The sequence below is a fragment of the Tenrec ecaudatus genome, chromosome 1, assembly GCF_050624435.1.
Source record: "Tenrec ecaudatus isolate mTenEca1 chromosome 1, mTenEca1.hap1, whole genome shotgun sequence".
NCBI classification, from domain to species: Eukaryota; Metazoa; Chordata; class Mammalia; order Afrosoricida; family Tenrecidae; genus Tenrec; species Tenrec ecaudatus.
Genome location: NC_134530.1, coordinates 182601962 through 182629715, shown reverse-complemented (window position 1 = coordinate 182629715; position 27754 = coordinate 182601962). Strand labels below are relative to the sequence as shown.

Genomic DNA, 27754 nt, shown 5'->3' with positions numbered 1-27754 from the left:
CTAGTGCCGGTCAGGAGTGCCTATTGCGAACATCCACACCGGGAGGCAGTGCTCGGGGAAGCCCTCCTGCTTCTCCTGACCCAGTACCACCAGCCCACTCTTCCTCACGAGGCTTTGGAAAATGTCCATGTCCCTCGTCACACTGCTGTCTGAGAGATCGAAAACACAGCCCTCCCGGGCCACATTGTCCTTCAGTATGATGACACCGTTTTCTTTCAGGCCATCTCGGCACCGGGAAAGAAATGCAAGAAGGTCCTTATCGGTCAGATACCCTACATGGGAGGAGAGGGTGGGTATTGAGGGAGTGGAGGTGGGGGGACAAGTGGATAGACAGGGTGAAAATGTGGGTCAAGAGGGAGATAAGAAAGAACATGGGGAAGATCGGGAGGAAGGAGAGATCCATTCACTCTTTCTTGAATTACTTAACAGCCTGGCTTGCTTTAGCTCCAGCGCACTTTGAGAACTAGATGAGGGGGCACCTCTTATCTAGGAGCTCTGGCTCCTTCCTGTGATACAGGTATTACGCTTCCCGGACTAACTGCCTCACAGGCAGGAGATTAAATTGCTGTGCGCCCCAAGGGACTCCCTTCCACGTCCCCAGAAAAATCCAACGCTATCCTTTTTCGTCTTCTACATATATATATATACAACACACACACACACAGTAATGTCTCATTTCCGGGGGGTTTACATTGTGGAGCTCCACCCTTAGATTTTTTTCAAGCATTTAAATTTCATCTAGGACTTTACACGGAGTCAGGTACTGCTCTCTTCTTCTAAAGGGAAACTGACAGTTTAAACAGACCTTGTTGCACAAGGAATCTGGGAGACCAGAGCTTTGAGAGATTTAATTTACATGATACTGCTCTAAACACAAAGTCTCTCTGTTCTCTCTCCTACATTCCAAATCCTCAATCTACTTCAAAGCCTGGTTTTCTCTAGCTGGGAAGGAAGAAGGGTGGACTCAATGCCATGCAGAACTAACCAGAGACCCACTGAATCCAGATGACATCATATCTTCCAAATGGCGGGGTAAATTCTTGCAGGCTGTAGCAGTGGTAGCTGTCTACCTTGTGCCCTTTGACCTGCAGGTAGTTTGGAGCTTCGAGAAGAAAAGATTCCATCATGTCCACCAATTCCACGCTGTTGAAAACTGGCAACAAGACATGTTTGCTGACTCTTCCAATCCCAGAACCGCAATCCAAGGCACGGTCCGTTCCAGTTTTGCCGGGACCCTGCAGAAAAGGCCCTTGAGGAATGCTCCAAATACAGTTACTAACTTGGGGGGGGTGGGGGGGCGGGGCCGGGGACGGGGCATCCAATTAACTCAACCTCATTGAGGTCAATTATCAAATAAGGAAATACACAATTTTTAGTGTACAATTCAATGAGTTTTGGCAAATGGAAACGCCCAGGTTATCACAGCTATAATCAAAGTATACAGGTCTCATTACCTGTTGCAAAATCACCAAGCATTTACAGTTTTAAATCATTTTCTCCAAGTCTAAATCAGTTAAAATTGAAAAATACAGTTTAAAAATTTTTTTGCTTGAAAATATCGGGTTTAGGCACCTCCGCCCCACACAAGAAAATGTTATTGATAGCCTTATGACAATAGAAATTTGGTGGCTGTGAATTTGAGTTGAATGTGATCACAGCTAATGGGCCTACTCTGCTGGTCATAAATCTAGGGGTAAAAGGAGTAAAGTATTGAGAATCTTTGAGGGTTAAGATGATTAGATTTATTCACTGGAAATGTTTCCATTCATACCAGAAGATTGAAATTTCATATTTTCCAAAACAGATTTCAGGGACTCTGAATGGCCTCCTCCTCTTGTGTAGGTCATAAATGTTACAACAGACCTGAGAGAATGTCAATGGCCCCATTCTTGGGCCAAGATTTTATTTTCAATCCAGCCCTCGTGGCACAAAGCACTGTCTTAGTGGAAAAGGGGGATTCCACCAAAGTCTCCTTTCATGCTTAAGATCCACTTTTGCTTTAGGACAGAACAGACTTGGTTTATTGAGCATGAAACCCTTAAAATTGATTTTTTAAAAGTTGTACACTGCATTAATTGGGGGGGGGGGGAGAGGAGGGCTAAAGGGGTAGAGGTAATTAGCCGATGCCAGCTTTCTCAGATGTGCTTTTATAAAGTAAAAGAAAACATTTTCTGATTTATGAAGCCTCAGCTGGTCTAAATTATTTGGTCATAATTGGGATGGCTGCTAAATAGATTTTGTGTTAGAAATTACAGTAACAAGATACTTGAAGTTGCCAATCAATGTCTTAAAGAGAAAGCCTACTCCTGATTTCTCAGGAACTAAGGATTAAAAATAACATTTGGCTGAAGATTAAAGAAGAAGTATGAGCTATAGAAATTATCAATCCAAAGGACTTCCTTATAGCTAGAAAGGTAAAATAAAGACCAAAAGGTGAACAAACTGTAGCTTCTTTTCTAAAAGAATAACACTCATGATTTATCAGGGTCTCATATATACCAGTCTTCATATCAACTATAGTAATCAAAACAACTCTACAATTATTATTAACTCAAGATGCTAATATCACACAGCTTAGGGTAGAACTAGGATTTGAACTCAGGAGTGTTCGAATGTACATTAGGGATGTCATTTCAAATGAAAGTTCTTAAACACTTACTCGCTGTTAGTGAGTCAATTCCAGTTCATGGGACAAAGTAGAACTGGTCATTTGGTGTTTCAGTTCTATAAATCTTCATGGAAAAATTGTCTCACTTGCTGTCAGTGAGTTCATTTTGTCTTATAGCAACAACCTGGAAGATACAGTAGCTCTGTCCTGTGAGTTTCTAATACTGTATATCTTTAAGGGAGCAGAAAGCCGCATCTTTTTCCCTTCAAGTGACTGGTGATCTTGAACTGCTAACCTCGAATCATAATTGATAGCCCAACACATTGCCCACTATGCCACTAGGACTCCTTTTTATTCACTAGTAGTATATGTCACTGCTGTATTAAAAAGGATTCTAGGCTTCTTTCAGACACAGCAGAAATGAGGACTATTATTGCTGAATGATGTCCACTTTATATAAGGGAAGGTATAGTACAATTCCACATGTTTGTCATTCCTTATTCTATGCTGCTACCCTCATTCAAATACAAAATTTAAATCAAGCTGATTCAGAAAAAGATCTAAGCTAAAATGTTACATTAAGAAGGTTGTATAGTTGTACAAGCCCCCAGTAAAATGATTTATGAAAAAAGAAAAAAAGGTTGCATAGGGCAAAAATGGGGAAATAGATCTATGTGCATACATGTATACATTTAGTATTAAGGTAGCAGATGGACATTGGTCCTCCACTCAAGTACTCCCTCAATGAAAGAACATTTTGTTCTATTAAACTGGCATTCCATGATGCTCAGCTTCCCTATGCAATTGCTGAAGACAAAGCGGGTTCATAGTAAATGTGGTGAAGAAAGTTGATGGTGCCCGGCTATCAAAAGATATAGCATCTGGGGTCTTAGAGACTTGAAGGTAAAAAAGTGGCCATCTAACTGAGAAGCAACAAAGCCCACATGGAAGAAGCACACCAGCCTGCATGCTCATGAGGTGCCATAGGGATCAGTTATCAGGCATCAAAGAACAAAAAATCATATCATTGTGTGCTCACCTCCCTGATATGATTGCTAAAGACAAATGGGTGCATAAGCAAATGTGGTGAAGACAGATGATAGTGCCCAGCTATCAAAAGATATAGTTTGGGGTCTTAAAGGGTTGGAGGTAAACAAGCAGCCATCTAGCTCAGAAGCAACAAAGCCCACATGGAAGAAGCACACCAGCCTGTGCGATCACGAAGTGTCAAAGGTTATCAGGTATCAGGCATCAACAGAACAAAAAAATCGTATCATTGTGAATGAGGGGAAGTATGAAGTGGAGACCCAAAGCCCTTCTGTAGGCAATTGAACATGCCCTTGTGGAAAGGTCGCGGGCAAGAGGTGAGCCAGTCAGGGTGCAGTGTAGCATCAATGAAACCTACAACTTTCCTCTAGCTCCTAAATGCTTCCTGCCCTCCACCACCCACCACTATCATGATCCCAATTCTTCCCTACAAATCTGGCTAGACCAGAGGGATGTACACTGGTACAGATAGGAACTGGAAACGAAGGGAATCCAGGGTGGTTGATCCCTTCAGGACCAGTGGTCTGAGTGGCAATACTGGGAGGGTGGAGTGAAGGTGGGGTGGAAAGGGGGAACCTATTACAAGGATATACATGTGACCTCCTCCCTGGGGGTCGGACAACAGAAAAGTGGGTCAGGGGAGATGTCGGACGGTGCAAGATGTGATAAAATAATAATTTATAAATTATCAAGGGTTCATGAGGGAGGGAGCAGTAGGGAGGAGGGCAAAATGAGGAGTTGATGCCAGGGGCTTAAGTGGAGAGCAAATGTTTTGAGAATGATGAGGGCAATGAATGTACAAATGTGCTTTACACAATTGATATATGTATGGATTGTGATAGGAGTTGTATGAGCCCCTAATAAAATGATTAAAAAAAAGAAGAAATGTGTGTGATTAATTAGGATGTAGTGGTTACACACTGGGGTGTGATATGCATGGTCAGCAGTTCAAAACCACCAGCAGCTCCTCAGCAGATAGACTTAGCTTTCTACTTCTGAAGTTACAATCTTTGAAACTCACAAGGGGATCACCATGAGTCAGCATTGATTCAATAGCAGTGAATTTGGTTTAGTTTTTGTTTGGTGCTCAATTTGAGATACTCACTGCAGATTATTCTTATCCTTTTACAAGTTCTAATGAGGCCACCCCAGCTCATGGCCACCCCTACTCACAATCTGACTACAACTGTACTGCATAAGGCTTTTTAAAAAATACTTAACGTCTCTACTATTTTTTGAAGTTTAATTTTATTGTTGTTGAGAATATATAGAACAAAACATCCACCGATTCAACAATTTTTATGATTATTTTTGGTTTATTGCCACTGATTATGTGCTTTGAGTTGTACAGCCATTCTCAGCCCTCTTTGGAGTTGTTCCTCCTCCAATGATATAAATTCACTGTCTCCTGAGCTTCTGATCTGGAGAGCCTCATAGGGAAATTGTTGGGTAACCATAAAACTGAAGATGTAAACCCACTAGCTGCTCCAGAGGAGAAAAATGAGGTCATCTGCCCCAGGGGAATTTGTAAATAACATGATTTGTACTTTCACTGATCTAGAAGGCAGTTGTTAATGGAGGCGATTAGCCACTACACATCTGCATCAAATGTCAGTGGCTGATTTTTCAAAAGTGGAGATCTAGATCTTTTTTTTTCAAAGTGCCTGGTAGACTCCACCTTCCAGACTTCTGGTGAGCAACCTTCTCTATCACTCAGGGATTCCATGCTTATCACTGCTTTACCCTAAAAGATTCTATGAAGTGGGTTGCTCTCAGACATATAGCCAGTGGTCTTAGAAGTAGAACCATGATAGTAAGCAAGAGGATTTCTGCCAGAGAATTTCAAGAAAGTTGAAGACAATGAGATTCCCTTTTTCTCAATTGACAGATCAACGTGAAGCTGCTCTGGTTAAAATCAGGCAAAACCTCACTCACTCGGGTTCCCACTGTGCTCCAGCAAATCCTTGAGTGCCATTCTAGAGAATCATAAACCACAGTGTCAAAACCACTTAAATCTAATTTTCCTACCTCTTCTGATAAAGACCCAGAACTCCCTCGAAAAGTCACCTGTAATTTGTTCTTTATTCACCAGTTGAGATGCATAATTTTGGGCTATAGATATTTTGAAGCACTGGTGATTTGTACATTCCAAACATGCCTCGAGCACGGAGGACCCTCAGTATCCCCAGTTAGTGCTCCGCTCTGTTTTCCCATTTCCCTCTAAATGGTCAGCATCGCCCTTCATCTTCTGGCATCCGCGTTCATTCTCTGTCTCTCACGCAAACCAGCTAAAAGATTTAGGAATTTCATTTCCGCCTGTCTCTGTCTACATATACTGTTTTAAAGAATATTATTTGAAATCCATCCAGTAAAGTTTAAGTCCAAAATGAAAATACTTCCTGACACCATATAAAAATTGTGAGACATATGAAGTTAGTCTCAGATGTTTTAGTCATCCCATGTCTAAAAAACATCAAAAAATAAATATCATCCGAGACTGGTCACTTTTTATAAATTGCTGTTTTCCCCACACTGGCCATTCAGTTGCTTCGGACTCCTGGTGACCCCATGTCTGCAGAGCAGAGCTGCTATGAAAGGTGTTCGAGGCTAGGATCTTTCAGAAGCAGGTTCCCATCCCTGTCTTCCCAGGTACCTTTGACTGGTGCTGCATCACAAACCTGTAAGTTAATAGTCAAATGTTTCACTATCTGCACCACTAAGGGGCTTCCTTTTCACTAGTAGAAAGCTAAAATTGGTAAGTTAGCAGCTATCCCATTGACATCATCTTGGTACGCTTGTTTTTTGCTAAAGTAAACACATTGGCAACATTTTTAAATGCCTTTCCCAATGTCCCAAGTCACTACGCATTAAAAGGAAAATGAAAAGTTTAAACAATCTGCTTTTTCCCAGTTGACACAAGAATAAATCATGTCAGATACTCATATTCCCTAATGCTTGTACCGTGACCTGGATACTAATTTAGTGGGTTATTAAGGTAAAAGTACCAAAATATCACTCCTTAAAAATGACTGTGTTTGTACTTACTTAGAGGTCACAACTTCACAATGAGCCTTGTCTACTAAGAAGGACTGCTTATATTTGTTTGGAAAGAGCATGCTGCCTCTTCTCCAACATAAATAAGCAAGCACAGGCTGTTGCTTTGCCCAGGTCTGTGGGCGTAGGTGCAGGCTCTGTCTGACCAGCCTCCATGTGGTCGATTTGGCATTCCGCAGGGAGTGACAAAACAGTTGGATTACCAATTAAGCTTCTGAAATGCTATGGGATCAAAGTCCGCCTCACCAAGAGACATGCAGTAGGTATTGCTCTGGCTAGACTGAAGGAGAGCTGAATCTATGACCCACTCTGACCCACCCCCAAGTGAGGTGGGTGGGTGGGGGGGACAGAGATGGGTTCTGCTACATGAAACAAATGGAAAAAAATAAGTCATTGTCAACAGCAGGGTTTGGTGTCAGACAGAACTGACTGGACCCAAGTCCCAGAACTGACTAACACGTGTGACCTTGACAACCGTTTTACATTTCCAATCCTCAGTTTCCACAATGGTTAAAAACAAGGCTAATAAGAGTACTTGCCTCCTTGAGTCATCATGAAGAGGAACAAGACACAGGATTTTAAAGTGCCTAACAAGGAAAGCGGGCATTTCAGAACCAGTGCTCAGTGAATACTGCTTTAGTAATACTTGTGGTGCACTTGACCTTCCATACAGACAGCTATGGCCATTGTCTGCAGACTTCAAGATCCTTGATAGCTGCATCTGATGTCTAGACACTTCCATTCCAATGGGTGTCCCACCTACTCCCATGTTCTCCGCTGCCAGGGTTTGACCTCATGTGCATACAGCACACCAGGGAAGTTAGCCATAAAGTGGACGGCAGCTCCACACTTGATAGACTCCGAATATTATGCTTCCAAGCAAGTTGCCAGTCTAGTCCCAGAGTCTAATAGTTTCCCCAATTATGAATCCTTTGTCAGATTAAAATCGACTCTAAATTCCATACCAATTAACTTAGGACAAAAATCTGTTGGCCATTTGGGTTCATAGCTTCAGGAGCAGGAGTGGCATCATTATGTGTGATAAAACTATTTTAACAACTGAATGAAGTGCCTCAAAATATACTGCATGCTTTATATTAAAGCCTGTTATTTCTACTAACCCCCAAAACCCACAGCCATCAAGATAATTTTCATAGTGAGCCCAACTGAAAGGGGAAGTTCTGTATCAAGTAGCAGAGACAGCCTCATTGTTTTCCCTCAAAGGGACAGGGGCGTTCTAACTGCTGACCCTGCGCTTAACAGACCAACACACAACCCACTTCACCACCAGGGCTCCTTTGGTTAGTACTACTTGAAGTCCTAACATAAATATTTGGGGCATTTAATGAACTAATGCAAACCCTTGTTTGAACTTCAGATTGTCCTGTAAAGCACGCTCTGTTGTTGGGCTCTGGGCCTCCGTTTTCTCACCTGTAATTAGGAAATAACAGCAGAGCCGACTTCAGAAGACAACATGAAAATCATGCCCAAGGACACTCACCCAGTAAGTGGGGGAACTCTGGAGGCGAACTGTTGGGCACCTACTCTATAAATGCTTGTCTACATGGCAAGAAAGTTAAAAAAAAAGGGGGGGGGAGATATACCAGTTGCAAGAGGATCATATTCTTCTTAAATCCCTTTTGGATCGAGGCAAATTCTGAACTTTGTACAAGATTATATAAAGGGATCCTCCTCCCATTATTTTTAAACTGGACATAAGCATGCACTTCCCTACCACACTAATTTTCATTTCAGAGAAGTAATAAATAACCCCTAGGTCACAAATAGCACGATCCTTCATCAATCATGTGGGCGTCAACTGCTCATCTGGGAGACTCTAAACAGGTGTCTTCTTAATCCCCAAAGTGACTGTCAGTACTGTTGGTGAATGAGAGACTAACTGGTGGTAAGAAGGTGAAATGCCAAGTGGGATGACTCAAGAGTGGACTTTCTGAGTAGCTTAAAGCAAGTGTTCAGGTTAAAGTCTTGGCGGAGCCATATGACTTTAACCTGACTTAAATGACAATGACACAGAATATGTGAATTTAGTGTTCCTTTGTAAGGGCTTTGTCTCCCCATCTAGCTGCTCCTGGATACTTTGGGTCTTGAGTAGAGCCAAGAACTACTTACCCCAACAAATTTCCTAAGGAATTCCTGAGAGGCCTGGACATCTGGGTTGGAGAGTTCAATGAAATTTCCCATCATGCCCTCTTCTGTGGCTGGCACTTCTCGGTAGAAGAGTTTAGCTCTGGCATAGAACTGCATCTCACCGTTGATAACCTGGCTTGTCAAAGCATACAGTTTCACTGCAAATGAAATATTAAATTTTATTGACAGAACAAGCTTAATATTCTTAGGTATGGAATTTCCTCCTATGAATCCATAAATATGTCCTGTGGAAAAGAGGGTGCTGGGTTTGAAATCAGCATTTATTAGTTATGTGTTCTTAGAGAAACTTCTTAGCTCATTTGACCTTCAAGGACCAAATCTATAAATCACAATTGTATGGCACGTCCATCATTTAATAACCCTTTAGTTTAATAAGCCATAGATTATCATGGCATTATATGATACAAGTTTAACAGTGTTTGGTACAATAGAATAAAGACTATCATCAGTTTCATGATGAATTTTATCTTCGAGTTTCAAATACTGTACGAACATATTTTTATCCATCCTTATTTCTAATCACACAGACGACTGGGGAGAGTTGTTTTTCTCTCTCCCTCAAGAAACACAAACTCATACTTATTGTACAAAATATGTTTGAGCTCTACCTTCTGACAAAAGGGTATTATAAATTGAGTGTATCCTCTCAAAAGATGTGGTAGACTCCTAGTCCATGTAGCTGTGGATGTAACTCTATTTTGTTATTATGTTACCAGTGTAGTGAATGTCCTAAACTCGATAATTTCTGAGTTATAAAAAAAGCAAGTTAGCCCCAAATGGGAGCACATTCTGGTGAAAATAGATGGGAGGATCACCAAGAACCAGGAATGCCTGGGCCTATCAACAAAGAAGGGATTCGCATAGCTTAAACCTTCACTTAGGCAGTTAAACTCTAGACCAGTGGTTCTCAACCTTCCTAATGCCACGACCCTTTAATGCAGTTCCTCATGCTGTGGTGACCGCCCCCAACCATAAAATTACTTTCGCTGCTACTTCATAACTGTGATTTTGCTACTGTGATGAATTGTAATGTAAATATCTGATATGCGGGATCTATTTTCATTGTTACAAATTGAGCATAATTAAGGCATAGTGCTTAATCGCAAAAACAATATGTACTTATATATTGTGAAATATTCATTTTGAATGACAAGTAAATGAAATTTTTTCTTGAAGCATGGTGTAGCATGGGTAACAGTTTTCATGCCAGGTACTTGTATGTGGTCGTTATCTGCATGTGGGCTGACTCGCCGGGAGAATGACAGAGGAGCAGTGTTTCGGTTCCTAAGACCTTGGGAAATATGTGTTTTCCAATGGTCATAGGCGACCCCTGTGAAAGGGTCGTTCGAACCCTCAAAGAGGTTGTGACCCACAGGTTGAGAACTGCTGCTCTAGACTGAGAAAAGAAATCTCTGCTTATTAAAGCCTAACACTTGCAATATTTGTGTAAGTAGTAGTACTGGAAAGTTAAGACAAAGAGAAAGAAGCTCTGGAAGTTCAAAAGGTCAGTTATTGGGGCCACCAGCTCGGGAAGGAACATCTACTTCAAGATGAGAGACTGAACACTGATGTGTCTGCCTTAGTCTCCCCTAAATTATCATACCAAACTAAAATAATAACAGCGGAAACAAGAGGATATTGTTATTTCACAAAATTTCTCGAATATATACAGGAGCATACAGAACAAACTAACAAAGGTGTATCCAGAACAGTTACAGGAGGAAGGTACATTCTAAAGGGAGCACTAACAAGGCTCAAGTGCATGAATGAGACCGCCTTCTGAAAACATGAGTGCTCATCAAGTCTGTCTACAAAATAGCCAGGTAAGGATGAAATGCATGCTCCCTGGGGAGCAACAAGTAACACAGTAGTACTCCTAGGTGGGTAGGGTGAGGAAGCTTATTCTTTAAACTTTTTTAACAAACTGCCCAGGGACAACTTTACAGAGGTAAATATTAGGATCCCAGAATAGGTCTGAGGTAGTCAGTTTACTGTGCCAACCTGGCCGATAAACACATGTGGGATTGATTGAAGGGCGGAGAGATAAATGGCTTAGCGAGCCTCGCCTTTCTTGTCTCTCGCTCTTTGATCATTGGACCAGTGTGTGGCTGCCTTGCTTGTTCTGTGCCTCAATTTGCAAGCTACACTACCTGTGGGACACCTAACCCGGGACAGTGTCACTGTAATTTGAGGTTCCTTCAAGACCTGCTTCGCCACACCATTGGAATTGATATCTCTTGAGCTGGGGACTGTGGGACCCTGTCATCTGGTTGACTGTTGGTGACCGGCCTTGCTGTTTGCTGCTTGTGTCCGGATAGCCTGAATTTCTCTACAGAGTACTACCTGGTGTCCCTCAAGACTTGAAGGACTGCCAGTGTTGCACAACTGTCTCACGGGAGTGAGTTGCACTGAGCCATTTGTACTGCTTTATAATTGAATTAACTGTTTATTTCTCGTGTTATACATCTATCTATCTGTATAAATATATATAAAATTATTAGCATTCTGGTTTTGTTTCTCTAGAGAACCCTGCCTAACACAAGGTCTGATCTGGGCTTCCAACAGGACTCCAAGTTCTTCAACTGTTGATATTCATCAGAGTCTGGTAAGTTCTACCTACATATGGGAGAGCTTCTAGTTATTGTTTTTACTCAGAAGAAAGATGTGTAACCTAAAATCATTGACCTTGTTCTTCATTCATTAGTACGGACAATTATCTTCAACCTCATGAGGGAAAAATAATAGCTTGAAAGTATAAATCCCAGTATGAACTATTATGCATATATTGCTAATAAAATACTATTTTGAAGTTTTGCTAGATACATAGAAGCCTTTTATATTTTACATACAAATTAGCCATGATTTGAAAAAACTGCAACATTAAAAGAAAGACCCACCTTTTCAAAAGTTTGACAACTACTAATCTCTATCAATGATCTCTTCTAGCTGTTGCTAAACTGTTATGTCGCAGCAGGTAGTTCAATCAATGCTTAGACATTTCACAGAGGATGACAAATAACAGGCATCACTATGCCAAGAACATGACCAGTACAGATTTTTGTCTGAATGCCTCAGAAAACCAGGCTAGGAAATCATGGCTCCCAGAGTCCGCTCAGCAACGGAATGATCCTTTGGGCTCCCTGGGAAGCCACAGCCAGTGCTTTCCTTGATCCAACCAAAGCAGCGAAGCAGCCACGCTCATCATCACCTTCTTAAGTCAGCTTGTTGGTGGAGTCTATTAAAACCTTTAATCTGGAAATGGGACTGGTACCTTATGCCAGCATCATTTAGACCACAAGTCAATGCTAAACTCAGCAGGGGTCAGACTCAATAGATGGACTTTTATAGTTACGGGCTTGAGTTCTCATTTGCACCTAATTGCAAGGAGCATTTCACTGAAAAGATATATGAGGTGTCATGGGCAGCCCTAGTTCTCTTCTGATAGCTCCTACTATGGTGGAAGTTGACTCAGATAAAGGCAACCAGTCACTAGTCTGTACGTGTGTACTACAGAAATCTATCTAGTGGCTTGTTTTCATAGGATTGTACCATCTGTGAAGCATGAGGGAGTCTAAAACAGAGACTAGATACGCTACTAATTCTTGATATAATGTGCTATTTATTTCTGGATGTACAAATATGATCTGAACTTTCAAGAACCTTCTAAGTATTTACTTTGTTCAAACATATTTTTTAAAAAGGAAAATACCAAGTTCCTTTATTGTCAAAGAGCACAAAGAACGTGGTGACTTTCTCAGATTGCTGAATATCCAAGAGAAGTACACTAAAAAGACGAGCCATCGATGATTTGGTTATAACGCTAGTAAGACACTGCACCCTAAGAAATATATAGAGCAGTCTATTGACTGTAGGTTCCAGTCTAGCAAGGGACCGTTGTCACACTCTGCTGCATACCCAATGAATAATACCAATAACCATTGCTTTGCCAAGTCACCAGATGCCTGCAAGCAGAAGCAATCAGGGAAAACTTCCAAAAGGACCTTGAGCATGAAGGAGGCTTTCATTTGGGGTAAAAAAAAAAAAAGCAAAGAGGAAGAGAATTTCAGGTGACGTAGGTCATCTGGATAAAAGCAGAATCTAAAAGTACTCATTTGGAACATTCTTGCAGGAAGCACAGGCATTTTGCTGCTCAAAGTTTACCTTTAAAAAATGGAGTTTATCTTAAGTGATATCATATTTTAATGTCTTTACTGTCTTTTGATCTAAAAATTTAAGGCAAACAGTAATTACTCAAAATGTTAATGTTGCCATTGTCAGTTGCAATCGAGTCTTTTCCGTCTTCTGGTGATTCCACGTGCACAGAAAAGAACAGCTCGATAGGGTTTCAAGGCTCTATCCTTACAGAAACAGATGGGTAGGACTTACTTCGAAGAGTTCGCTGGTAGACTTGAACTGCCAACCTTTTGGTTAATAGTTAAGTGCTTAGCCATTTGCACTACCCAAAAGACACCTCAGTATAGATCCTGTGATGAAGTGAAATTGCTGGTTATAGCATTGATATCCATAATCTTTGTAAGTCCCACCAAATGCTTGGGTGGGACCATGCAACTAGGGTGTGTGAAGCACTAATGAAGGATATTACTCAGTTTTGCCGCTTAACTGGGTATGTACCGGTACATGAGTCATCTTAGAAGCAGGAGGAGAGGGATCCCTTAGCCATCAAGAGAAAGGAGCCACCAGTGGCATTTGTTTGTTTGTTTGTTTGTTTTGAGCTTTTCCTGAAATGGTAGAGACACCAGAGTTCTCAGCACCAAGACCAGGCAGAGAAGCCACACTGAGGCCATGATATAGAGCAGTGGGCTTCAGAGCACTGGGCTTCAATGCACAGAACAAGGCACAGGGTAGAGTCACATGGCTGAGAGACTGAGGACCAGAGAGAGATGTGGCTGCTGTCATGGCTGCAGACAAAGGACTGTATACTTAACATTTTTGGATACTCACTTGTGGTAACCTGCCAACTTCCATAATACTCAAATTCACTGCCATCAAGTCATCCATGAGCGTTACCTATAAGTTCTCTGTGGCTTCTGAAATGGATTGGTTATTAAACCTAGGAGAGAAGCTGACTATCATGTAATGGACAGTTGGTGTCAGAAAATGGTAAAGAAGTTGGGAAGTGGAGGCATGTCTGACCTCTGCCTCCCAGGAATCAGCCTTGAGCAGATCTGAAGTTGGATTCTCCTTCACCTTGTGTAATCAGAGGTCAGATGCGGCCCCAATGGCATTTTCTTAGATCCCAAAATACATATTGATCTACTATTAGCGATAGGTCCACATAGTCTGACTATCATTCCTCAGAGTATGATATGGTAGAGTCTTTCTGACAAACTGTTTTGCTGATATCTACGTGCTTATCTTTACTAAATGTCTTTTCTCTTCCTTTCTTTAATAAAATGGTTATCTATAGCGGTTTTAGCTTCCTTATTACAGCTCTTAGACCTGTTTGCCATCTGAAACTTAACCTGAGAATCTCAAGAAGGTATGTAGACTAAGTTTAGACAATAAATTTAAGTGATTTGAGATGGAAAACATTGCATCAATTTAGCACTGTATTTGAAATAGAAAATTAGAAAATGCCTTCAAGTGAGGTAGGAGTTTTCGTAAAAGATTCGCAGATGAGCCCTTCCAAATTTAACCACTCAAGAGCTAAGGATAAGGGAGGCAAGAGAAGGAAAATAAGGGGGGAAGGTGAGAGGAAAGGAGGGAAGAAGAAAAACACTCTTTTAAGTATCTTAGGGTTGATCAGCCCTGAATGTACTTGCCAGTTTTGAACTAATTAGCAATGTCAGCCTGAGTAGATTATATAATTCGTATGATCCTCTGTGTCTTCTATGAAAATGAAGTCATGATATCTATTCACAGGATTGTTGAGATAATTTAATGAGATAGTGTAACTGAGACCACCTCGCATGATGTTTGGTTTAAAGTAAGAGCTTGATAAATGCTACTCTTCTGACTCTATTTTTCACCAAAAGTTAAACCCACTGCCATCGAGTTGATCCTGACTCATAGTGAGTAGATCGTCCCACTGGGATTTCTGGGGATGTAAACCTTTACAGCATCTTTCTCCGGTGGAAAGACCTGCCATCCAGTCAGCTATGAGTGGCTAGCCTATAGGGAAGGGTAGACCTAACTACCCTTACAGGCCTTCAAGACAGTAACTCTTTTTAAAAATAGAAAGCCTCATGTTTCTTCCAGACTGGCTGACCTTGAAGTTAGCAGCCTAACACATAACTCAAAATGCCACCAGCCATAATTTATGGGGACTTTATGCTTCTTAGAGGATCCAAAATTCTGTGTGACCCAAGATGCTAGAAAGTTGTCATTACCGAATATCTGAATGTCCTCGGGAGTCCATCTGGGTCTTTAGTTCCCTGTATGCGTTTAGACATCTGGCGTTTTTTGTCGCTGTGATAATGAATGCACTGCGTACTTCAAAAAATTTAGGAGACTGATTCTGTGCTTTTTATATTCAAACAGGCTAGTGTTTTGTAACCTTTGCCACACAAACAGGGCAGAAGCTAAAGCAACTGAAAGAAATAATGACGTAAAAGAACTGCAAAAAAAATTTGAAATAGCACATTGAAAAATAAAAGAACAGAAAACTTCAAAGCAAAGCTTGAGAACATGAAGTAAATTATTATAATGAAATATGCAAAGTCAGAGTTAGAAAACCAACAGGGAAGCATCTACTTGGCTATTTTTCAAACTGAAATTGTTAAAGAAAAAAAGTCAAGCTTTGAAGTGCGGTATTGAAAGAGTCTATGGGCAAAATAATGAATGATGAAGGAAACATCAAAAGATGATGGAAGCACATTTTTACCAGAGAGACTTAATCAACATTCAACCATTTCAGGAAGTGACCTATGACCATTGGCTTTAAAGATGCCTGAGCTGTACTGAAGGCTTTAGGGAAAAACAAGACTCCAGGAGATGACATAATACAAACTGAACTATTTCAACCAACAGATACATTCGTACTGAAGGTGCCCACTCATCTATGCCAAGACATTGGGAAGACTAGTGCCTGGCCAACCAATGGAATGGATCTATATTTGTGCCCACTCTGTACAAAAGCAACCCAACAAATTGCATATGTTATCAAACAATTCTATTACTAACACATGTAAGTCAAGTGTGGCTGAAAATAACCCCAAAATTTGCAGTAATACATGAAAAAAGAGCTGCCAGAAATTCACAGGAGGATATGGAATGAGAGATCTCATTAATGACATCAAATGAAAGCAGTGAACAACTATTACTGAGGCAAAGGCCCACTACTTGTGTATCAGTCCACCATGTGTCGTACTGTGGTGGCTTGTGTGTTGATGTGATGCTGGATTGGAAGTTTTGCTACTGGTATTTCCAGTGTCAACAAGTTTATCCGAAGTCAGGTTTCAGCAGAGCTTCCAGACTGAAGAGCAGAACACAAAAAAGGAATCAGTTACCCACTTCAGAGGAAGTAACCTCCAAAACCTTATGCCTGGAGTCAAAGCACTGTCAGCTACTGGAGGCCTAGTGAGAGGAAGCAGAAGATTGTCAGACACAGTGCCTGAGGGTGGGTTGGAAGGCACTTGAAATGTGACTGAAAAGGAACTTTTTCTTAAAGTAAAGTTGCCCATGGTGACATGAATGGAGTAAAACCTACAAGATACTCATTTGCTGATGGGGCATAACTTCAAATAAGGAGAAATAGCTGCAAATGTGTACTAATAATCAGAACTGGTACAAAATATAAATCTGAAAAATTGTAAGTTATCAATAATGAAGTGGAACATACAAAGATCAATATACTAGGTGTTAGTGAGCTAAAAAGGCCACTTTGAATAAGAAAATTGTATGGGTTACTGTGCAGGGAATGACACAATCAAGAGAAACGTTCATGATCAAAAGGACGTGGCACGGTTTGTCTTGAACTGTAACACTGTCTGTGATAGCACTGTATCTATCAGCGCTACTCAACCTTCCTCCTGCTGCAGCCCTTTCATACAGTGCCTCATGTGGTGGTGACCCCCAACCACAAAATAATTTTTGTTGCTACTTCATAACTGATATTTTGCTACTGTTATGAATCATAATGTAAATATCTGATATGTAGGATGCATTTTCATCCTGCATATGTATTGTTGCAAATTGAACATAATTAAAACATAGTGCGTAATCTTAAGACAATGTGTAATTCTATATTGTGAAATATTTATTTCTAATGACAAATAAATGAAATTTTATCTTGAAGCATGGTGTAGCATGGGTAACAGTCTTTACACTGGGTACTCGTATGTGGGCGTATCTGCATGTGGGCGGACCCACCTGGCAACAGATAGAGGAGCGGTGTCTCAGTTCCTAAGACCATGGGAAATATGTGTTTTCCAATGGTCTTAGGTGAACCTTGTGAAAGAGTCATTCAACCCCCAAAGGGGTCGCAACCCACAGGTTGAGAACCACTGGACTATAGTGTCTGATTGCTCTAGATGGCAGATAACCCTCAGGGAGATAACCTTTAAGCAATAAACCTTCAAGTGTATATTCATTGACCATGTGTTAGCAAGCAGCACCTTAGGGTAGGCATCTAATATGGTGGGGAAACCTGAGAAATACCTTTCTGTGTCCCACAATCAAAGTGACTGTCAGAAGAGATTCCGAACCTTGCTCTTAATCATAGAGTAGCTAAAGCATATGGAAGAAATGATGAAATACAAGAGCCAAACAGAAAATTTCAAAGGGCAGCTTGAGAACACGAAATAAAAGAAAAGAAAATGGGCACGGCCTTAGAGGTTAAAAAAAACAACATAAAGAACACACTCAACTGAAAGCACTAAAAAAAAAGTCAAGTCTCAAGTCACAATATTGAAAGATTCTATGGGTAAATTTTGATTGATGCAGGAAGCATCAAAAGATGGAAAGGATACCTGGAGTCACTGTATCAAGAAGAACTAGTTGACGTCAACCATTTCAGGGGGTATGTACAAGAATCAGTTGTACTGGAAGAAGTTCAAGCTGTACTGAAGGCATTAGCCAAAATCAAGACTCCAGGAACTGAGGAATACCAACTGGCATGTTTCAATAAGCTGATGAAGTACTAGAAGCACTTATTTGTCTCTGCCAGTAAATTTTGAAAACAGCTACTTGTCCAACTGACTGGAAGAGATCCATATTTGTACCCATTCCAAAGAAAGACAAGCCAACAGAATGCTCAAACCATAGAACAATATCACTGATGTCATATGCTAGTAAAATTGTGCTGAAGATCATCCAACAATGGTTGCAGCAGTACATTGACAGGGACCTGCTAGAGGTTCAGGTTGCATTCAGAGACGATGTGGAGCTTGGGATATCATTGTTGCAGTCAGACAGAGCTTGGTTCAAACCAGAGAATACCAGAAAAATGTTCACTTGTGTTTCACTGAGTATGCAAGACATTCAATTGTATGGATCATAACAAATTATGGATATCCTTGAGAAGAATGGGACTCTCAGAACACTTCATTGTGCTCATGCAGAGCTTGTACATGGACCAAGAGGCACTTGTGCAAACAGGGAAAGGAAATACTGCATAGTCTAAATTCAGGAAAGGAGTGAATCAGGATCGTATCCTCTCACCAGACTTATTCCATCCGTATGCTGGGAAAATCGTCATAAAAGCTGGCTTATATGAATAAGAATGTGGCATCAGTACTGAAGGAAGTCTTTTTAATCTGCAATAAGTAGATGACACAAATTTGCTTGCTGGAAACTCTTTTGAAGAAGATAAAGGATTAAAGGTTTCATTGTGGATTACTACTTAATGTAAAGAAAAAAATCCTCACAAATTAACCAATTGCTCATGATAAACTGAGAAAAGGTTGAAGTTGTCAAGGATTTTGCCTTGCTTGGATCCACAATCCATATGCATGGAAGCAGCAGTCAAGAGGTCAAGCACTGTGTTGCATTGGGTACATCTGCTGCCCAAGACCTCCTTATAATGTTGAAAACCAGAGAGGGGCTGGGAGGACAAAGGTGTTCCTGGCCCAAGCCATGGTCTTTTCAATTGCTCCTTATGCATGTGAAAGGTGGACATTGAATAAGGAAGACCAAAGAAGAATGGATGCACGTGAACTTTGGTGCTGATGAAGATTATTGAAAGCACACGGACTGCCAAAAGTACCAACAAATCTGTCTTGGAAGAAGTGTAACCAGAATGCTCCTGGATGTATAGATGTCATCTGAATTGCTTTGGGCCGTATTATCAAGAGAGACCAGAAAATTCCTGGAGAAGGACCTCATGCTTGGTAAAGCAGAAAATCAGAGAAAAACAGCAAGACCGTCAACAGGATGGATGCAACAATGGGCTAAAGCATAGGAACCATTGTGCAGATGGCACAGAACCAGGCAGTGTTTAAATCTGTTGTGTATGGAATCTGTGGTAGTTACATAATCGATCATCAATTTGAGACTTAAGAGTAAAGGGGTGGAGTTTTAGCCTGTAAATCCGGTTGCAGGCGCTCATTTGGAGGTGCTAAGGAGATAAATAGCTTGCTGGAGGTGGGACACACACACACTCCCTGTGAGACATTCCTGTTGAGAAGACACATGAGCCCTGGAACTGAGGAGCCACGTGGAGACTCCTGCCAGTGCTGAGATGCTTACACTGCCACTGGATCCACAAGACTTTCCACCCACTGGCCTGTGATCTTCCTGCTTTCAGTGTCATTGCATGTGTTGCATGAATCTGAAGAGGAATTTATAGATTGGTATCAGACATATGGGATACTTTTGGACTTATGGACTTGATCTGGACTGGGGTGGAATGTTTACTCAATATTCAATTGCTCTTGTAAATAAAACTCTTTCTTATATACATATGAGTGTTTATGAATTTGTTTTTCTAGTCCACCCTGACTAACACAGAATCCCTATAGGTCAGGACCAACTTTAAGGCACCTAAGAAAAACAACAGGTATTTGACTATATGGATCATAATAAACTATGGAGGACATTGGGAAAAGTGGGAGTTTCAGGATTAATTGTGCTAATGCAGGAGCTGTACCCAGACCTAGAGAGAGTCATTGACTAGAACAATGAGTGAGATGTGTGGTTTAAAATTAGTAAATGTGTGCACCAGTGCTGTGTCCTTTCACCGTACTTATTCAGCCCGTATGCTGACCAAGTAATATGAGAATTGAGATTATGTAAATAATAAACTGACATCATAATTAGAGAAAGATTCATTAACAATCTAAAATATGCAGATGCCACATCCTTGCTTGCTGAAAGCAAAGAAGACTTGAAGCACTTTTTGTAAAAATCTTTTTTTTGGGGGGGGTGGCTCTTACAGCTCTTACAATATTTTATACATCAATTGTATCAAGCATATTTGTACATATGTTGCCATCATCATTTTCTAAACATTTACTTTCTATTTGAGCCCTTGGTACCAGCTCTTCTTTTTCCTTCCCAACCTGCAGCTCCCACCCTCGTGACCCCTTGATAAATTATTATTGTCTTCATATCTTACACGGACACTGTCTCCCTTCACCCACATTTCTGTTGTCCATCCCCCTGGTGGGGGGCGGGGAGCTGTTATGCATCGATCATTGTGATCAGTTACTCCTTCCTCCCCACACCTTTTCCCTGCCCTCCTGGTATCACTACTCCCATTTCTATTCCTGAGGGCTTTATCTGACCTGGATTCCATGTATTGTGAGCTCTTACTTGTACCAGTGTACATGCTCTAGTCTAGCCAGAACTCAAAGGCAGGTCTTGGGTCATGATAGTGGAGGGTGAGGAAACCTCAAAGAAACAGAGGTATGCCTGAGCCTAACTGTGATTTCCAATTGCATCATATGCGTGGGAAAGAACTGATGCCTTTGAATTAGGATGTTGGCAAAGAATATTGAATATCTTATGGACTATCAGAAGATACAATAAATCTATCTTGGAAGATGTACAGCCAGAATGTTCCTTAAAAGGGAGGATGTCAAGACTTTTTCTCATGTACTTTGGACATGTTTCAAGGGAGACCAGTCCTTGGAAAAGGACATAATTCCTGGTAAAATAGAGGGTCGGTGAAAAAAGAAGACCCTTAATGAAATAGATTGCCACATGGGCTAGAAAAGAAGTGGTCAAGCATAATACAATGTGTGAGGGTGTCCCAGGACTGGACAGAGTTTCCATCTGATGTACATAGAGGTGCCATGAGTTGGAACCTACTAGACGGCCCCTAAAAACAAGGTTAATAAAGGTGAGGAGACTCACTCTATTTGAACTCCCACTACAGGGCATATTGCCACTCCCTTGCCATGTATCTTCTTAGCTTCTTACCCAAATTCCTTCTGAGAAGGTCCAGACTGAAATCACGCCAGATGAGGTGAGGATGGGTACACTAGAGGTAAGTGAGTTTGAGTAGAAACAAGAAGAAAAGTTTTGGGCTTTTTAAATATCTTTATGCATAGATAAGTTTATAAAGAACCATTCCAAAGTCTTGTCTGAGTTCTCCAAATTTCTCTAAAGAGAAGACTAGAAGTCACACAAGAATCCCTGGTGACTTAGTGGATTATGTGTTGGGCAGCTGGCCACAAGTTCAGCAGTGTGAAACCACCAGCCACTCTGTAGGAGAAAGATGAGTCTTTCTACTCTCAAAAGATGAGTCTTTCTACTCTCAAAAGATGAGTCTTTCTCCTCTCATAAGAAGAATCTTTCTACTCTCAAAAGATGAGTCTTTCTACTCTCAAAAAGAATCACCATTTCACAAATACACCGGGGCAGTTCTACCTGGTCCTACAGGATCACTATGAATTAGCCTCACCACAATGCAAATGAGTAAGTTTGAGAGAAGTCAGACAAAAATGCTAAAGGCAGATTCTTCACAATGGGGTCACATCCAGCTATCACCATGCCTCCTCTGCACCCCGCTAGCAACTTATAATGGTCTCTCTCACGGTGGTTCCACATTAAAGAGAAATGTGATCTGTGTTGCTTTCCGACTCCATATCTTCAGAAAAAAGGTATAGTTTTCTTTCTTTGACATCTCAGAACTTGCCATTATACATAATTAGCACATAGTCGGCCTTCTATGAATATTTGCAAAGTAGGTGAATATTGTTCATAAGTTTTGAAATAGTTTATGGAATGGCCTTTGAGCATTGTTAGCCAAGGAATAACAATAACCACAACAAAACAGAACTATCATAGAGCAAGCACATTCAAGGGGGTTTCAAAAAGTTCTTGAACAAACTGAATATGTACATATGCATGGGATTAGCATTTAGATCTAAGTGACTGTATCAGGTAGATGTTATACAGTGAAACCTGTGAGCCTCGGAACTCAACAGCACTGCTTTGCTTTTCCATGTCTTGCAAGTTTTCCACCTTTCATAAGATGCGGTCTTACAACTTTTGTATCACTCACTATCTGTGGAAAATTATTTTAGATTTTTTCCTCGGGCAGGTTTCCAGCTTACACTAGTCCTGGCTTGTATAGGTTTTACTCTATATTCATTTTTCAGAAGAAGAAACTGAGGCATTATGATAAATTAATTCAGCTGCCACTGAAAAAAACCCTAAGTTTATTTGCATCCCAAACCTATACCTTATTCATCTCACATTCCATGCCGGAAAATACATTTGAATCTGCTTAATAAAAAGGAAATAAGCTGTTTCTTCATTCTTTTAAGGGAAATGACTTGCAACATTTACATTACAAAGGTAACAAAAACATTTGAAAATCTTCTGACTGTACAATAAGTTGTTCATGAATGCCTGTCACAGAGATGAAATATTTTTTTAATGTCACAGGTCATAGCCTCCGCCCCCCAATAAAACAATAAAACATCTGTTGTGTCCAATGGCAAATCTTTCCATTGGAGATTTCCCATGTGTGCATTCTTGATTGTCCCTGAATCTCTGAGGTTGCTGACCATTGCCTGAAGTTGATCTGACTCCGGTGGTCCCAGGTGTGCAGAGTAGACCTGCTCCATTGGGGCTTTCAGAAATCGATCATTAGATCTTAACTGACAAGGCCACTTGGAGTGGGTTTGAACCAACATCCATCTAGGGTAGTGGTTAAGCGCTTAACCCTTTGCCTACTGAAGGATTCCTTAGCCAGAAATGTCTCAGCAAATTATCCCCTGAGGAATGCTGCCACATAGCGTGCTGGTGTGAGATTGGTTTCCCAATGCCAGCAATTGAAAGGAGGGAGGAAGTGAAAAGGAAGGAGTCTGGTCAGCCACTGCTTTTCACATAATTACCCCAAACAACAAACTCTCTGTGCAGACCCTGCAGGAAGGCCGCCCCAGCCTTTGTGAAAGAAGGGCTTTCTCTTCATTCTTATGAGATCTTGCAATCACAAAGAGTAGGGGAAGCCAACTGTAACACACCTCCATGGTGTTGGGGAGGGGAGCCAGCCTCCACTGGCTATGCTTTATCTCCTATCGAAAAGCAATACATGCAGTGCACCCGAAAACTTTTACACACTGGATTTAGTTAGATGTCTTTTGTGAGGCCAAGATCAGAGGAAGAAAATGCAGAAATGAACACTACTTACTGAGCAATGACTAATTTTTCATATATATAATTGCATACTGTTTCTTCAAGGAGCCCTGCAATTTTGAAGAAAATGATCCTCAGTGGTTTTCCAGTGGTCACTTTGCTAAGAAACAGCAATGCCAAAATTTGAAACCAGGATTTGAGAAAGAGTTTGGCATTGTCTCCTACAGAGTTCAAGAGAAGAATCAATATATAAAAATGTATTCCATTGTAAGAGCCCCCAATAAAATGATTTTAAAAAGAGATAGAGCGAGAGAGCCACCCCCGCTACACCCAAAAAAGTATTCCATGAATTTAGGCTATCATCTCCCGGGGCAAAATTCAAGAGCTGCAAAACTTAGATCAAAGGTTGGGTGAGACCTTCTAATTGGAAAAAAAAATCACAAATAGAAGATGAATTTTATGCGTTGATTCATTTCATAAAAACAATAGCTCTAGATTGAGCACCGATACACACAAGATTCCATGTTAGGTGGTGTGAGTACATAAATATGAATAAACTCCACAATTGGCGTATGTGTGGATTGTGATAAGAGTTGTATGAGCCCCAATAAAATGATTAAAAAACTAAAAATAAAAGGCTTATAATAGAAACTTAAAATAAATAAATATAATAAACTCTGTTCTATATCTTCCAGAATTTACAATCTGGTAAGAGTGCTTCACAAAAAGCCCTGCGCCCCATGGGTAAGCACTCAGCTGCTTACTTAGAGAATGGCAGTCCCAGGGGCAGCAGTTCCTCTGGAGAAATCTGCTCCTTAGAAGCCCTATGGAGCAGTCACACTCTATTTTACAGGGTTGCTCTGAGTTCAAACTGACCACATGTCACAAAGCAACAACAGAGACGGTGGTATTTCTGTGCCGAGAGGGGGAAAAAAACTGTAAGAGATCTTAGTATTCACAGAGTTCATTGGCTACCTTTCCTATAACCCTAAATTAAAGGTTTTCAATTTAATAGAAAGTTATTTGTAGATCTGTCTCCATTACCAGATTACAAAATCCTGAAGAACACAGACTGTGTCTTATTGATGCATAATGCAAAGCACAGTACCTCGAGCAATAATCATAGTATCATAAACATTTCTAGCATTGCATGCAATTGAACTGATCAGAAAGAAGAAATGTTTGGGGTTTCTATCTCTTAGAAGTAATTTCTGCCTTGTGGCCGAGATGCATACCAATATCCAAATAAATGTACATGAGCTCTCTTACATTTCCCAGCATCCTTGCAGCTAGGAATGGCTCCGTGACTAAACTGTGTTACTGGGTGTCACAAATGATAAAGCTTTTGACCAATAGCTAGAAGGGTAGCAGTTCAAACCCACCCAGAGATGTCATGGAAGACGAGCATGGCCAACTCCTCCTGAAAGATCCTAGTCTTGAAAGCCCTTTGAAGTGCACTCTACTCTGTACACCCGCCCCCATGAGCTGGAGCTAACTCCACCACAATCAAGAATCTGTGATAGTTGTGGACAAGGAGCTGTAAAGATACACCACATAGGTGTTTGTGGGACAAGTATTTAAACCGTCAGCTCCTCTCTTCCTTCGCTTTGGGTGACTAACGATGCTCCAAGGAGGAGCCTCCATCACTCTGGATCTCTGCACGCCTATGGGGATGCCCTCTCCCTTCCATTGACACCTGTTGAAAAGGATGTAGTCAGAGTAAAAAAGTAACCTTTTATGTGTTAGGCCATCAAGGTGTTGGCTTACCTTTTTACTGCAACGTAACAGTGTGTCCTCACTAAAATAGTCTTTCATTGCCATCTTGAAACAGGTATTATACCCAGGTCTAGCTCTGTGCCTCTCAGGGGAAACTAACCCCTGAGGTGAATTCAGAAAATGAATCGTGTCAATTTAAGGAAAACTCAGGGAAGTATAATGGAACCAACTCTGGCTTAGAAAGGGCTCTGGGTTTTCCAATTGTGCTTAGGGAACCCTCACAGCGTTACCAAGGCTCTGAGAGCCGCTGGAGAAGCTAAAAGAAGAGAGGGCTTAGTCTGAACCCTTCGTGGAAAAGCTTCTGGTTTTTCTATGTTTTCCACTGGGATCTGTGAGAGATTTTATCTGTCACAAAGGAACAACTTCCACTTGCCTTTAGTTTGATAAGATACACGGAGACCCGTATGTGTCAGAGTACAACTGGAGTCTCAAGGCTTTCAGTGACAGATTTGTCAGAAGTGAATCACTGGGTCTTTATTCTGAGCATCTGAGTGGATTCCACCAGCCAGCCTTGCAATTAGCCGCCAAGGGCATTAACTATTTGTGACAGCCAGGGTTTCCCTGTGTCCAAGGGCTTGGCTTTTAATCATATGCTTTTTAAGGTTGGAAATTATTGCTAAACCATCGGGCGAGTCTACAAAGGAGAGCAATAGATAAAATCAAATGGTTTTCACTGGGTAAAAAAAAACAAAAACAGGATTGAGGCAGAGACTTTACTTTTAAGTCATCTTTGTTTTCCAAAGAGTATCTCTAGAAACACGGTGTTCATCATTGCCTTCCAAATGAGCTGCTCCAATTTTTCTTTCTGGATGGAGATATGATGTCCTCAGAATTCTAAGACAATTACTTTCACAAGGTATTAGCTACCTGAAAGAGGTCTGATATTGAGCTTTAGCCTTTTAACCCGATTCTTTCATCTACCTTGATCAGATCACATTATCTCTAAAGTTTTTTTTCCCTTGCTTGAAAAAAATAAAATAGCCAAAGAGAGGGTAGGGAAAATAAATAATAATACTTACCCTACTTATCCCATAGTGTGGCTGTGAAGATCAAATAAAACCATAGATGAGAAAGGTTTTGACCATTTCATGAGTATTTGTACATCGAGAACTAAAGATCCCCTGAGAAAATCACACACACACACACACACACACACACACACGCACACACGCACACACACGCACACACACACACACACACACGCACATCAATCAATAACTTCAGTGGGCTGTTAACGTTCAGTTTCTTGAACTCAATGCAAGGCATTATTTAGCTCCTTCCAGAGCGAGGAACCCTGTCCCACATCAAGTGCACAATGGGGCCTTCAGACAACATTAAGAAAACAGACTGGGACTGATACACTGTGTTCTTGCTTTCATTGGAGGGGATATAAACCAAAGGGAGCTATTTCACTCTTTAATCATAAGTTATTTCCTTTTTGGTGCTATTAAGGGGGCCCTGAAGTAACCGCTTTCACTGAGAAAAGTTATGTAGGCAACTAGCTAAGATCCTTATTGCCCTGTTGTCCAATTCCCTAAACAGTGGAGGAAATAAGTAACGCGGAGATAGACTACTGACCCAGGTTTCCTCTTAATATTCAAAGTCCAAATTAAAATCTGCTCCTTTCAGGCTCACTGATTCCTATGATGACTTAAAAAGGTCAGAGAAAAATTATGTAAAGTGTGCACACATGCAAATATACACAAGTATACCTCGATTTACCTTCTTTTTAAAAAATCTTACTTGACATACTTAATGCTCTCACCCTTGCGTAATCTGTTTGCTAACTTTACATTTTCAACAAATGTCAGCATACCCTTCAGAACCGAAGCAATTACTTCCTATATGCCTGACACTCGGACAACCAACACCCAAGGAAGGTAAAGACTCAGCCTCAGAGAGCAAGGAAATCCCAAAATAGAAACCAGGGATTCTGGCTTGCCAGGCAGCTTTGGATTTTGGCACTCCCCATAACAGAATGCCATGGAAAATTCCCAGCCCACCACCCTTGGCTATGGGTTCATCTGAAAAGTGTCCTCGTTCTAATTCCTCTTATAAAGTTCCACAACTTTAAACAGTCCCTTGAGTCTTTTTTTTTGTTCTTTATCTTGTTGCTCAGATACACTTACCCAGGGATATTTTTTCTAGTAGGTAGAGATAGCTCTGAAAGAAGTCACTGCGAATGGCTCTGTGAAGGATAAAGGACATGCTATGTCGACAGAGTTCATCATCAGTCTTCTGCCAGCGGGATCTAAAGGCAAAATGGGCTCCCAGGTGAGCCATCGTGAAGGGAGATGAGAATTATTCCTACAAGGGAAGAAGTTTGCCTGGTTGTTTCTTTGAATTGGGCTTCTCTTCCTACTTGAACTTGAGACTGTCATTTTAAACCAGCTCCCTGTCCATATCAGGACAGGCTGTCATGGGATGTGTGGGGAGGAGGGGTAGCAGACATGGGGAGGTCAGTCTCTTGGCACATCCACCATCTGATTGCCTGGGTGACACCACTCCAATTCAGCAGGTGCTAAGTAAAGATAAAAACCGGCTGACTGAGCTCCTGCTTCATCCATGGAAAAGCATGCCTGGCCCCTCCTTTCCCTGCCATTTCAAACCGGC

General features: G+C 41.0%; 1 protein-coding gene across 1 annotated transcript; it reads right to left on the bottom strand.

Annotated features, from left to right (window-relative positions):
* On the bottom strand, nucleotides 1–27424 carry NTMT2 (N-terminal Xaa-Pro-Lys N-methyltransferase 2). The gene is made up of 4 exons (XM_075540473.1): nucleotides 27271–27424; nucleotides 8840–9015; nucleotides 986–1235; nucleotides 1–272 (listed from the first exon to the last, which is right to left on the bottom strand). Exons 1-4 carry the CDS (start codon nucleotides 27422–27424, stop codon nucleotides 1–3), a joined length of 852 nt encoding a protein of 283 aa, XP_075396588.1.
* Between the last annotated feature and the right edge of the window lie 330 nt (nucleotides 27425–27754).

Bases quoted from the DNA above. Each gene is read 5' to 3' on its own strand.
- NTMT2 (XM_075540473.1), bottom strand. From the start codon at position 27,424: ATGGCTCACCTGGGAGCCCATTTTGCCTTTAGATCCCGCTGGCAGAAG. The intron at 9,016-27,270 runs GTAAGTGTATCT...TTTCATTTGCAG, and splicing joins ACTAGAAAAAATATCCCTGG to TGAAACTGTATGCTTTGACA. The intron at 1,236-8,839 runs GTAAGTAGTTCT...CCTTTTCTGCAG, and splicing joins TCCTTAGGAAATTTGTTGGG to GGTCCCGGCAAAACTGGAAC.